The sequence below is a fragment of the Dromiciops gliroides genome, chromosome 2 (assembly GCF_019393635.1).
Source record: "Dromiciops gliroides isolate mDroGli1 chromosome 2, mDroGli1.pri, whole genome shotgun sequence".
NCBI classification, from domain to species: Eukaryota; Metazoa; Chordata; class Mammalia; order Microbiotheria; family Microbiotheriidae; genus Dromiciops; species Dromiciops gliroides.
Window position 1 is genome coordinate 89578973 of NC_057862.1, and position 13752 is coordinate 89592724.

The 13752-nt window shown below is 33.5% G+C and overlaps 1 protein-coding gene across 2 annotated transcripts in view; it reads right to left on the reverse strand.

Annotated features, from left to right (window-relative positions):
• The window catches only part of WDR11 (WD repeat domain 11), an 85744-nt gene that overhangs the window by 28408 nt on the left and 43584 nt on the right, over positions 1-13752 (reverse strand). For both annotated transcript variants that reach the window (XM_043985898.1, XM_043985897.1), the window contains exons 13-18: positions 11798-11873; positions 9347-9455; positions 7604-7728; positions 5118-5265; positions 548-654; positions 2-116 (exon numbers count right to left, since the gene is read on the reverse strand). In XM_043985898.1, coding sequence (XP_043841833.1) covers positions 2-116; positions 548-654; positions 5118-5265; positions 7604-7728; positions 9347-9455; positions 11798-11873 — 680 coding nt within the window. The remainder of the gene's footprint in view (position 1; positions 117-547; positions 655-5117; positions 5266-7603; positions 7729-9346; positions 9456-11797; positions 11874-13752) is intronic.

Sequence of the window (13752 nt, forward strand, 5' to 3'; positions counted from 1 at the left end):
CTTCTTTAGTATCCCAGACTTCAGCTCCATCATTATACATAGCTATTAATTTTTGGTTTCCTTTACCAGGGGCAAATCGGATCTTCCTCACCCAACTTCGGTGTGTTGGTATTCCTCTGACAAAATAAGCACAATCATCTGAGTGTATTAGATTTCCAAAAAATGACTTAAATGTTTAAAAAAATTATCAACATAAAGTAGCAGTAAAATCCAGTATCATAGGGTCTACCATTGATCTGTTTCTAATTCTATTTTTCTAACTGGGAGACCATCACTTCAGTTAAAGGGATCATTATCCCTACATGTAAAGAATACCATTACTTCCTTGTAAAATTTTGGATCTAAGACAATCCCAACAAAGTTGAGAGATTATTAGTTCATTCCCATTTCACCACTTGACAAGTAGTTGTGAGAAAGCAACAATATTTACGCTTCTAAGACAAATTATTCAAGATATAAACCAAAAAAATTTATATTTATTATACACATTTAACAGTTAACTTCTATATAACCATGAATTCACTAAAGTATTAACAATTAGAAATACCTAGATACTCTGGCTTTCAAATCCCAAAAATTTAGGTTTCCATCCACATCTCCAAGAACCAATGTATCACCTTTCCAAGCAATGCATGTAATACTACCCATGCTCCCCTGGAAAAAACCAACAAAGAAATATCACATTTGTAGAACAATCATAAGGGAAACTTTTGAAAACTTTATGATGATAATCTAAGTATTAAAAAATAATTTAATAAAATTTAAACAAGGATTTTTTAAATACAGTAATGAACATTATACCTAGAACCATCAAATTCTTCAAAGAAAGGACTTCAACTATTAAACATCTACATAGCTCATATATTTCACTAGTAAAGAAAAAAATGAGATCTGTACAAACTGAAAGGTTAGTTTATCTGGACTACAAGTTTAAAGAAGAAAATGACTCTTCTTTAAGAGAAGGTGAAGGAAGAAACGCAAAACACTTCACCACAAAGAAATTCACTGCAACAAAGTCATACTTTGCCACCTTTATCACTATAAACATAACTATCCATTAAATGTGATTTGCACCAAAAATAAAAAGCTAAAATCAAAGCCATCCTAAATGGAAAATAAAAAAATATATTTCATAAGCATAAAGGAAATCTAATTGACCAAAAATATAAAATTTGGTGGAGTCACATCTTCCATGGAGCTGCTAGTTTACACCTTGTAAAGATAATCTGGATGGAGAGACCTGTGCCATTAAGAGTCTTTTCAGCCAACTCTCAAAAGAGCCTCTTTAAGTAAGCAAGCAACAAATAAACAAAGCTCCAAACTAAAACTAAGCAAAGAAACTGTTTCTATAAGTTTATTTAGAGGATTTAGTGTTAACAAATGTGTTAAACAATACCATTACCATTCGATAATTTTGTTAAGAACAATTTTTTTGAAAGGACTATAACAATCACGTCTAACAGAAGTAATGCATTTATGTAGGACATTTTGCCTATGAAAACCCATGGTTCTGACTCACACTTTTTAAGTTTTAGAAGACTTCCCCAGTTTCCAGTTACAAGTAGTTTTCCAATGTCACTACTTAGCTGACTTACACATGACCCCAAGTCGTGAGTAAAGAAAAACCTAGTAGCATTCAGTCAGCACTCAAAAAAGTTTTCTCAAAATGTACATATATGGTGCTAAAATATTCAACAATCAAAGAATTAGGTGATATTTTTTAAAAATGGAATTCTGAATAATGTGAATTATCATACCTAGTCTTATTTTTGTTTTCCTGAGTGTATTGACATATAACAAAATTAAGAATTTGCTTTTTTCAAAATGTGCTTCTCAGTAATAAAAAGAGAAAATAAGTTAAAAAGTGTCAAATGTTATATTTTGTAAGCTTCCCAAAATGGAATATTAAAATGCGGTATCATTTTATACCTTATTGATGCTAATTAGTAGATACAAGCTTCCACAGATAAGCTACATTTTTTCTATTAGGGAATGAACCAAAGCAACTAGTATAATCTAAATCAAAATATTTTAGTGGATGTGGGAAAAAAAAATCAACTTTACTATTTTTAAAAATGTTTTTTTTTAATTTACCATTTTAAAATAACTACTGGACAATTAGCACAAAACTAAAACTCGGGGGGCAGCGAGGTGGTGCAGTGGATAAAGCACCAGCCCTGGATTCAGAAGGACCTGAGTTCAAATCTAGCCTCAGACACTTAACACTTACTAGCTGTGTGACGCTGGGCAAATCACTTAACCCTCATTGCCCTGCAAAAATAAATAACTAAAACTCAGTACTACGAATGATTTTTTTGTCAAATATCCATTTGCAATATATAGAATTCAAAAATTAAGATATCTGTTTTGCTGCTTTTCACAACTATAATACCAGGAGTAACCTGTATTCTCTGTGTTATTCAAAATATATCAAAACTTCCCCTTATCTTGGTCTATTTGCTTTAGTCTAAAGCTTTGGACTGAACCCAAATGTGGAAAAGTTTCAATCTAAGGACATAATGTTCAAAGATAAAATATAGAAAATTTGTCACGAATTTTTTTCTTTTATATTAGATTTAAAACAATCATTTAAATTCTACATCTTTAATCACTGAAAACTATTTTCATTCTATTTCAGTGAAATAAAAATGACCATTTAAAACTACTTTTCCCTGCTTGTTTTATTCTACTTCCAACCAATTTCCCTTGAAATAGATGCTCTAATCAGAGGTTGGAGCCTTAAAAGCTAGTCATTCTTTGATACAGCTAATATCTGTGAAATTAAGCAACCTGGCAGACAGAACAGAGGGACCTTTGAAATACCTTGACTTCTGGCCTACACAAAGAGAGATATGTTAATAAGAGAAGTTTTGTTATCTTGGCAGTCAACCTCAATTTCCACTGGAGAAGAATGGATGACATGTAAAGAAATTTGAATTTCTAATACTGTGACATATTGGTTCAATATCTTTAAGGAACATTTTACTTCCAAAATAATAACTAAATTTCATTAAGTTGCACCTATACTCTACTTCCAAAGGAAGTAATATAGAAATAAAAATCATTGCTACAATTTTGGAAGGTCACCAAAATAGTATGTCAGGGATTCCCTTTCTATTAAAAACTAAGAACTATTTACACTACTGGGATGGACAACCGTGAATTAATTACAAAACATAACCCACCACTGAAATTATTCCTCTAACCTCTTAGGTACTAGATATTTATGTTTTCCTCACTGTAGTAAATGTCAAACCAATGCTGTTTGGGACTTTTATTCGTTCCTTATGCAAATAATTAAACAATTTTGACAACATTGGAAACATAAGAAAATGGAAGAACTGAGTTCAATTTTGACTTCAGACACTTACAAGCAGTGTGGCCCTGGGCAAATCACTTAACCTTTGTTTACCTCAGTTTCCTCATCTGTAACATGGGGGTAATAATAGCACTGATCTCCTAGCATTGCTGTGAGGATCAAATGAGATTATATTTGTAAAGTGCTTGGCACAGGGCCTGGCACATAGTAGGCACTAGAAGGATGTCGGCCATTGCTGTTGTTATTGTCGTTAAGGCTGCTTAAATGATTTCCTCAGTGCTTCTAACATCATTAAGGAAAAATAGAGAATCAGAATGATGACTCACATTTCTCTAGTGATTCAAGGCCAGGGCATCAAAAGCTCAAGAAGGACATAATACACATACTTATCAGCCTCATTTGATATTTGGTGAACTTAAGGACCAGAGACGTTAATTACTTGGCCACCATAACCTTAGTGTGAATGGTGATTTGAACACAGGTCACCTGACTCTGAGGCCAGTGCTTTTTCTACCATGCTACCCTTTGTTTTAATACTGGGGAAACTGAAGAATGTTTTGATTATAAATTAATCTGTTTAGCCACTATTGTAACAGCCATTAAACTATTCAGGACTTATGACATGAAAAATTAACCTAGGAAACAGTGTCTGAATAAGTCATTGTTCTGGGGTTCCAAAGATTAAATTAGAATATGTAGATGAATGTGTATTTAGAAAAAAAATAAGGATTGTATTATTAAGTGAATAAAATAATCTTAGTATAGTAGAAAATAACTGGTCTAGCAGGCAAAAATTATAATCAGCTCTTAAGCCAATCAAACTGGGTGATCTTGGACAATTCACTTCCACTCTGTGCCTCAGTTTCCCCATCAGAAAAATGAGATTAAAATGAACAATCTCCAAACACACATTCTAAGGATATATTTTAAATAGCAACATTTATATGCATATTTATAAGCATATTTTTTTCTCCTAAATTTTGCAATTCAGAAAAAAAAATTATTGCATCCTTTTGAAAAGAATAGCTTGCAAGACATAAGTAAAAACAAGTATTAGTTCCTGTCTTATCAGGGGCTGACCAGACACAAGCAAGTGCTGTCAAGGCCATAAAAAGGCAATGCCAAAGGGAGTAAAAACTGAGTAAATAATACTAAAAGTCTAACATAAAAGTACTTGACTGATGGTTATCAGAAATCATATTACATTTTAAGTGCTTTAAGAGCTTAAGTGGCAATTCTGGCCATTATGTTCTCTCCTTCCCCTCTGTATAATGTCTAGTACAGAGCAGGTAAGAACTTAAATGTTGCTGATGAAAACACAACTCATTCCCACCTCACCGCTGCCTCTCAGAATCCCGACTTTCCTCCAAAGGTCAGTTCAAAACCATCACAGACAGAAGACTTTCCCTAATCTCACAGCTACTAGTGGTTCTCTTACACCCTCAAAGTAAATGACTTCATTTATATTTTGCACCTGCCTATCCATGCTATTTCCTCCAACAGAATGGAGCCCCTTAAAGGAAGGTAAAATTACATTTTGTCTTTCTATCCCCAGTACACTGCATAGCACTTGACATATAGGAGGCACCTAATAAATGTTTACTGACTGATTGAGAGTGTGCTTTCTTTCATGATCAAGTTTATTCACTTAAAGTATTTTAAAAAGATTTCCTAAAATAACTTTTCAATTTTATATTTATGATTCTTTATTGGATATAAAACTGAGTGAACTTTTGGCAACTAGTCTCCATTAATGAGCAACTATGAAATGAAAAGTGAGACTGAGTGTTTGACTCACATCTGGAGGAATTCGAGCACTGTCCTTTACTGAGTTGCCTTCAACTGTGAGATGATAAACTTGCCCATCAGTATCAGTAAACACAAAATGCTCCCGGGCAGAGATGTTCTGGCTCAGCTCAGATTTACTTTCTGCTTCCTGCAACAAGCTGTGGGATAGAAATAAAATAAAGACAATTCTTTTCCATAAAGTGATATCAACAGCTAAAAAAATAAAATAGAAAGTCTGAAACCATACATAAATGAATTCTTGACCCACTGAAAATGGGTACCCCATCATCATTACCAAGGAATAAGTCATACTACAACATGAAAGCTGGCTACTAAAACATTTTAAATAATCTAAAACATAGGGCTGAACAAAGAAACCAGTGCATTTCAGATTATTGCTGGGATCATCCCAAATGTTTTTGGTAGATGATGAAGGTTTAATAACCACTTACTGGACACACTGCAGAAGTGACTGATCCCTGTTCAAGTTAAGGCTTGGACTAAATCGCTTCTGAGATTCCTTCTGAGTCTCAGACTGTGTGAAATTAAGTGCTAGTATAACTGTATAATCTTCTCTGAATCTTTTGGTCTGCTATAGAGGGAAATGGGTAGGGATGACTACATCCTATCCCACAGAGCTTTTTCAAAAGATACTTCAAATTATAAAGTTAAAAAAAAAGAAGCATAGTTTTAATAGTTTCCTTAATATGTTATTAACTGTTTTTACTAAATCATTAACTCACTTTAAATGTGGTAAATATAGTAAACTGCACAGTAAGAACATTTTAAACTAAAAATAAATAATAAATATTATTCTTATAGATATTTTATAAAGTATCCAAAACACAGACACATTATATTATATAAGGGTGTGGTGAGGCTAGATATGATATGATGGATGTATAAATCTTCCACTAAAACCCTAATGCTTCCTCATGACAAAAAGACTTAAGAATATGGCCAGTGATATACTACTGTCTGAGTAACTCTTATAGCTATGTGCAAATAGCACTCCTGAGAGAATGACCACTCATGAAAGTATATACTAATTTGTAAAATTATATACCTTTTGAAGTAATAAAGTATGAATGAAATATTGCATAACTTTAAAAACCTGATTTTCAAGTCCAAGATGATCGACCAAAAGTATTTTTTAGATATATGATGTCATCAATGTAGGTACTCCTGAGAGTAAGTACAGATTGTAACCTCTTGTCATTTCATGTTGTATGACTCTTCACCATGTATTATCTCAAAAGTCCTGCCTAAAGCACTCCTGCTTCCTTCTGGTTCTTTGGATGTTTCAGGCAATATCCAAGTTATTTGATATCCACCACTTTACCTCTATTATTGATCTATACCCTTTTGCAGGCAGACTTCCATACGTTTTACTACATGCTAGTTATTCTTGGCAATGACCTGCAGCCTAATATCTACCATACATTTTTTCATGGGCCTTTGAGTTACCTGCAATTTTTTGATATTTCTGAGATTTGGCTGTTAAATGATTCATAGCCATTCATCAATAGCAAAAAAAGTGGTGTGTTAATGGCAGAATTTTTGCACCAATGGGTTACCAAAATCAAAAAAATTATGACCTATTGTCAACCTTTCCATGGTCAAATTCTTGTATATTTTGTAGGCTCTTACTTGCAGCAATTTTAGGTGTGAGAATTTGCACTGTCCTGGCATAGCCTCTGAAACACCAGTCTTGGTTCTCCTCCTTTACCAATTGGGATAAATAGTATTATGTAAAACAGCTTTGGAAAATTCCAAAATAGTATACAAAAGAATTATATTTTTACAAGATAGCTTAATAGTTTTTACCCTCTATAAAGGACAGAACAATCTATTTTTGTTTCAAAATTTAAACAATTTTTTGTTTGCTTTTACAATCACTAAATTAAAACTGGGTCCAAGGAAAAATTCAGATTTACAATATACAAAACACATTTTGTTCACATTTTATCACTTCTAGTTTCAAGGTTCACTCAAAACATATATGTACAGATATAGTACTCTCACCTAAATATAACAATTACTTCACATCAATGTTGATCTTGAATACAATTAAAAATAATTCACTAATTGAAATACAAATTAATATCTACTGAAGTAATAATAAGAGAGTCACATTCTTTTTTTAAGACTTTTCCCCAAGAGTTTATTTGGTTTACATGAATTTGTAATATATTTTCCTTTACCTTTATTAGCACACTGAAATTTAAAACACTAAGCAAAAGCAGTGAAGATTAAGGGAAAAATGTATATGAAGATTTTTTTAATTTATTAATCACACTAATGTGCTGACATCATAAGCAGCTTAAAGAATACATTAAACAATAAAGTAAATGATCGGCCAATTAAATAGAATACTCTAGGCATGTAATTCAAATGTATCAAGAAAAGTAATCTTATACATACCTTTAGATGGCACTTGTATTGTTCAAAATAATTTTATTAGGAAAAAAATTTATATGAGACAATTAACCCTACCTGATCACAGAAGATTCTACACTACTAAGTTCTGCATCAGAGACTACAGTTTGTCGGGCCATAGCCTCTCGAGTAGCTAGTTGTTTCTTTCTTAAACTCTTCAAATTGTGAGATGGTGACCACTCCTGTTAGGAAGAAGTTGAATAAGAAAAAATGTATATTCTCTTATTTATAAAGATACTATAATAGCTTTGTATGCCTCATCCTGAACATATTTACTTATTAAAGTTTTTGGTTTTTTCAGGGCAATGAGGGTTAAGTGACTTGCCCAGGGTCACACAGCTAGTAAGTGTCAAGTGTCTGAGGCTGAATTTAAACTCAGGTCCTCCTGAATCCAGGGCCAATGCTTTATCCACTGTGCCACCTAGCTGCCCCCTATTAAAGAGTGTGGGGTTGTTTTGTTTTGTTTTGTTTTCTTTCTTGGAGTGAGGCAATTGGGGTTAGGTGACTTGCCTCGGGTCACACAGCAAAGTAAGTGTCAAGTGTCTGAGGCCACATTTGAACTCAGGTCCTCTCCAATTCAGGGCCAGTGCTTTATCCACTGCACCACCTAGCTGCCCCCTATTAAAGTTATTTTTAAAGAAAGTATAATTTTCTATTTTGAATTTGTAATCATTCATTCATTTAATAAGCATTTATTAATTATCTACTAAGAGCCAAGCACTGTGCTAAGCAGCTGGGCATACAAAGCAATATAAATCCCCTTGTGCACAAAGAGTTCACAGTCTAATGGAGGAGACAACATGCAAACAACTATGTATAAATCATATCTATATGGGAAAACTTGGAGATAATCTCTGAGAGAAGGTAAAACTATTTAAGATTAGGAAAGGCCACTTGCAGATGGTGGGACTTAAGCGGAGACTTGAAAGAAGCCATGGAAACCACAAGATAATCAGAGAGAAAATTCCAAGTATGGGAGACAACCAATGAAAATGCTCTGACATTGGTTATAAAGTTACGTGTTTGGGAAAAGCACAGAGGCCAGTGTCAATAGATGGAAGAGCATGTGGAAGAAATAAGGCGTAATAAAACTAGAAGATAGGAAGGGGAAAAATTGTAAAGGGTTCTAAAAATCAAACAAAGAATTTTGTATTTTACCCTTGAGGTAATAGGGAGCCACTGGAGTCTACTGACTAAGGGGTAACATGTCAGACCTGTGCTTTAGAAAGATCAATTTTAAAGCTGAGTGGAGGATGGACTGGACTGTGGAGAAATTTATGGCAGACAGACCAACCAGCTGGCTACTACAATCAACTGGGCATGAGGAAACAAGGGCCTGAATCAGGGTGGTGGCAGTGTTAAGGAGAAAGGGGGAACATATAAACAAAAATATAGAGGTAAAAACTGCAGGTCTTGGCAACAGATTGGACATGGAGGGTAACAGTGAGAAATCAAGGATGGACAGCCTGGATGACTGGGAGAACAATGGTACTATAGATTATTATCAGGGTAGCTAGGTGGCGCAGTGGATAGAGCACTGGCCCTGGAGTCAGGAGTACCTGAATTCAAATCCAGCCTCAGACACTTAACTCTTACTAGTTGTGTGACCCTGGGCAAGTCACTTAACCCCAACTGCCTCATTAAAAAAAAAAAAAGATTATTATCAAGTAGAAATTCAATTTATTTATAGAAAACAAATTACATTAACAACTTAAGTAATATCACAAAATAGAAATATTTCTTACATATAAATCCAATCACCTAGTTAATTGTACAACTGTGAATAAAAAAATCACTTACCAAAGCAGTCACTGTGGGAAAGTTTTTTGACATTTCTCTCAAGAGTGTGCAGGTTCTGATATCCCATAACTCTAGGGGTTTATCTTTGAATACAATTGCCAAATACTGTCTATAACAAATTAAATCATTAATTTAAGTATCACCACTTACTGACATAAAAATTCTTACCATAACTCAATAGAAATATATAAGTAAAATACAGAAAAAAAATGTAAGAAAATTCAGGCCCAATATTCCTAAAAAATAATTAATGACTAACATTATTACATCTCATTAATACTGAATGGAAACTTGTAGCCTACAGGGTGACTTTCAAAAATGCTTAGAATTTAATATAATGAATGGATAATCATGCATTTATTAAGCACTTACTACGTGCTAAACACAGGGAATTCGAATTAAAAAATAAGGATAGTTATTGCCCTCAAAAAGCTTCTATTATATTTTTGGGAAAAAACACACTTTGGAAAGTGCTAGTCAGACAGAGGCACTTTGGTTTTGCAGTCACAGGGATGGTGAGAGGGACAACAGGGAGGTACACTGATACCTCCAATCCTATGACAGGTTCGTGGTTCCAGAAGTGGAGAAGTGACCAATTAGCCTTTATGTAAATATGTGACATTTGATTATGAGATTCTTTTGTTTTTCCCCCTTTCTAGAGCACTCAAAACGTGGAAATTTAGAATTGTAGAATTTAGAGTTTATAGCAAATAATGAGGTACAGCACAGGGGAATTACGATTGAAGTTATCAAAAACAACAGAAGACAGTGTTTTGTTGTTGTTTTTTAAACTAAGATAATTACATTAAAATGACCAAATCTCCCTAATGATTATCATTCTGTAGAATGAAAAATTTTGAGAAGCATAATATACTTAGTTTGCCAGTCAGTCAACAATCATCTTTTAAACTTTGTGCTATATGCTAGGCACTGTACTAAGCACTGGGAATAGAAAAGCAACAACAGTCCCTAGCCTCAAGGAGCTTATATACATTGCCCAGAAAAATGAGGCCAAAACTTTACTTGCCTTTACTGAGAGCATCCTATTCTAGTACTACTTTATCTTTCAATATTTTAGAAGAACACTGATTTAATTTTTGTGGGTATTTAGTCCACTCAAGCTGGAAGCAACTGTTTGAGGCCTTAACAGACTGTTCCATGAGTAGTCAAGACCCCAGAATTCCTCACCAGTTAATAAGTTTCTCTGAAATTATAAAACTATTCCTGGCATGATATTCTGCTGCTGGGATTCTGCTAGAAAGCACCCCAGCTTGATAGGACCTGAAAGAGGTTGTGTTCTACCAGCATTCCAAGAACAACTCTAAACCAAAATAAGGCTCTAGACTTACATGATACATTTTAAAGAAATTTAAAGAAGTATAGCTAGTATGGGCAGCTAGGTGGCGCAGTGGATAAAGCACTGGCCCTGGATTCAGGAGGACCCAAGTTCAAATTTGACCACAGACACTTGATACTTACTAGCTGTGTGATCCTGGGCAAGTCACTTAACCCTCATTGCCTTGCCACCCCCCCAAACCAATAAAAACAAAAGAAGTATAGCTAGTAAATGACATTCTTTAGGTAAGTTTTAAAGAACATAAACACAATTCCAGTATACAATGTGAATACTAACCATAAGAGTGAACATTTTTATCTAGCTTTTATATATTACAAATGAGTCCAGTGTATGAGTTCCTTTTAAAGATGTTACAATTATATTCATCTCCAACTATAAATGTCAGTTTTTAAAAAAAACATTTGTTAGTTGTTAATTTTTAAAACATCATTTCGTTTAAAATAACCAAATAGTTAACAAATGTATGAAGGATTTGTGATTTTTATTAGCAAAGAACAACTCATGGTGTAAGAACTCCTTCTAACAAAGATGGTAACCACCTGTTTTACAACTACTTAGGATGTTAAGCCCTAGAAGGTGATTCAAACATAATGGTTAACTGTGACTTCTGATTCATACAGATAGAAATGTCAAGAGGCAGAATATGAACTCGGGTCTCCCCAACTCCAAGTCCATCAAGAGTTAAGAATATAATTTAAATAACTGACTTTAGTTACATAGAAAAAAAGAAAATTAACAATTACTTTCAATTTCCAAAAATATTCCCAAAAGTTGTTGTTAACAATTTCCAAGAGGAGGAAGAACATTTAAATTGAGAGATATTAGTAGAACAACATTCACCTGAACAGTTTTAGAAACAATGAAATTTTGGGGGGAAAAAAAGGTTTCCCCCCATACTAGTAGAAATTTACAATGAAAAATTGTAGCAAATTATTGCTATCATAAAGATATTGTCCAAGATATAATTACAAAACATCTATTTTTCTTCCTAAAGTATCCTGGAAAAATAATGAATAGTATTCTTTAGGCTCTCACTATATTAATAATAACATCAATATAATCACACTATAACTTGCTCAGGCTGATATACTTACTTCAAATGAGACACTTTAATCATTTCAATGGCTGGCTCATCATTGCCCCTCTCACCACGAAATGCAATGCTTCTGCCTATGACACAAATATTATTTATGGAAAAAAGTCTAGAAAATATGAGACTCACAAGAAGTTAAACCAATATAAAAGACAAATTATATCCTTCCTTATCTGTGTTTACCTTAGCTCATTCTATTTTTCTGTTAGCAAAATTTCTACTAACTAAAAAAAAAAATAAGTGACAACATAAAAACTGACAGGACTTAAAATACCTAAATTAAAATATCAAAAAAGAAATAAACTTTCATGGGCACTCTGGTCTTCATTTCTTTTGTGGTTTTCAAACAATTTAATTTTTAAGCTTTATCTATAAAAATCTCAAAGTTCCTATGAAAATTCATCATTATATGAAATACATATCCAATAAAATATGTAAAGTTCTTGTACTTCCAAAGCTTTATCTAGAAAAAACTTTCACTTCACTCTTTTTAAAATTTCATGCTTCTATTTGTCTCATGGTTTTTTGTCTCATGTTCAATTTACTGATACAAAACATTTTAACATGATCCCACCTATAATCCTCTACATATACTAAACTATACTTACAAGTGTTACATTTTCATGCAATTATCTTTATTTCCTCCTAAAACTCCTGAAGGATTGCTATTGTATCACAATATTGCAGTATATAAATTATCAGAAGATCAAAGAATTTGAGAATTGAAAGCGACCTCATAGTCTATCTGGTTAAAACCATACACCTCATCCTTAATATACCCAACAAATTGTCATCTAGGCTCTGAAGACCTCCAAGGAGATGGAACTTACTACCTCCTGAAAAAGACTGTTCCATTTTTCAAGATTTTCCTGATGTGGAGGCTAAAGTAGCCTCCCTGAAATTTCGACCCAATGTTCCTGATTCTACCAATGAGGGCTAAACAGAATAAGTTTAATCCCTCCTTCAGATGATGGTGTTTCAAATATTTAAAAGACAACTATCATATTCCTCCTAAGCATTATCTTCTCCAACTTATTCTATATCCTCAATTTCTTCAACCAATTTGAATATGACATAGATACAAGGCCCTCTTCCAAATTCTCTCCACTTTTTTCTTTTTTTTTTGGCTGGGCAATGGGGGTTAAGTGACTTGCCCAGGGTCACATAGCTAGTAAGTGTCAAGTGTCTGAGGCCAGATTTGAACTCAGGTACTCCTGAATCCAGGGCCGGTGCTTTATCCACTGTGCCACCTAGCTGCCCAATTCTCTCCACTTTTAAATCAATGTCCTTCTTAACTGTGGTAATTAAGAAAATGTGACCTAATTCTCTATATTTGAGAAAATTAGTCAATGACCAACAAAAACAAGTAGGTCATACAGTAAAAAAAAAAAAACCAAAACAACAAACAACATCTGGATTTCTTCTCTGATTCACACTGCCAGACCATTTCACTATTTATTGAAATGAAGATGGAAATCATTTTAAAAGGAGCTACTGATTTTGCTTTGCTTTCCTTGACTTAGAATGACTGGGGGAAAAATTCCTGTTGTCTAAAGCAGGAATAACTATTTGTGTATATAAAAATTTTCCCCCCAAAGAGAAATCTGCTAGATACGAGTGAACAAATTCTTACAACTAGACTTGTATTTATAGAAAACAACCTTTCAAATGTGAGTTTTTATCTCGAGGGGGTATATATGTTGTGTGTGTGTGTGTGTGTGTGTGTGTGTGTGTGTGTGTGTGTGTGTGTGTGTGTTTGAAGGCTGACAGAACTTCTTTTAACAGGAATTTGCTTTTGATGTTTTTCTTACAATAAAAGAATGCAGTATTTCATGCATAATCGTGGTGAGAGAAAGGGAGAGATGTATAAAAGTAAAAATTATGGATTATGTTGTCTAACAACTTGAAAATTTATACAAAGAACAACTGGAAAAAACAGAGTAGTCATTTTATTTA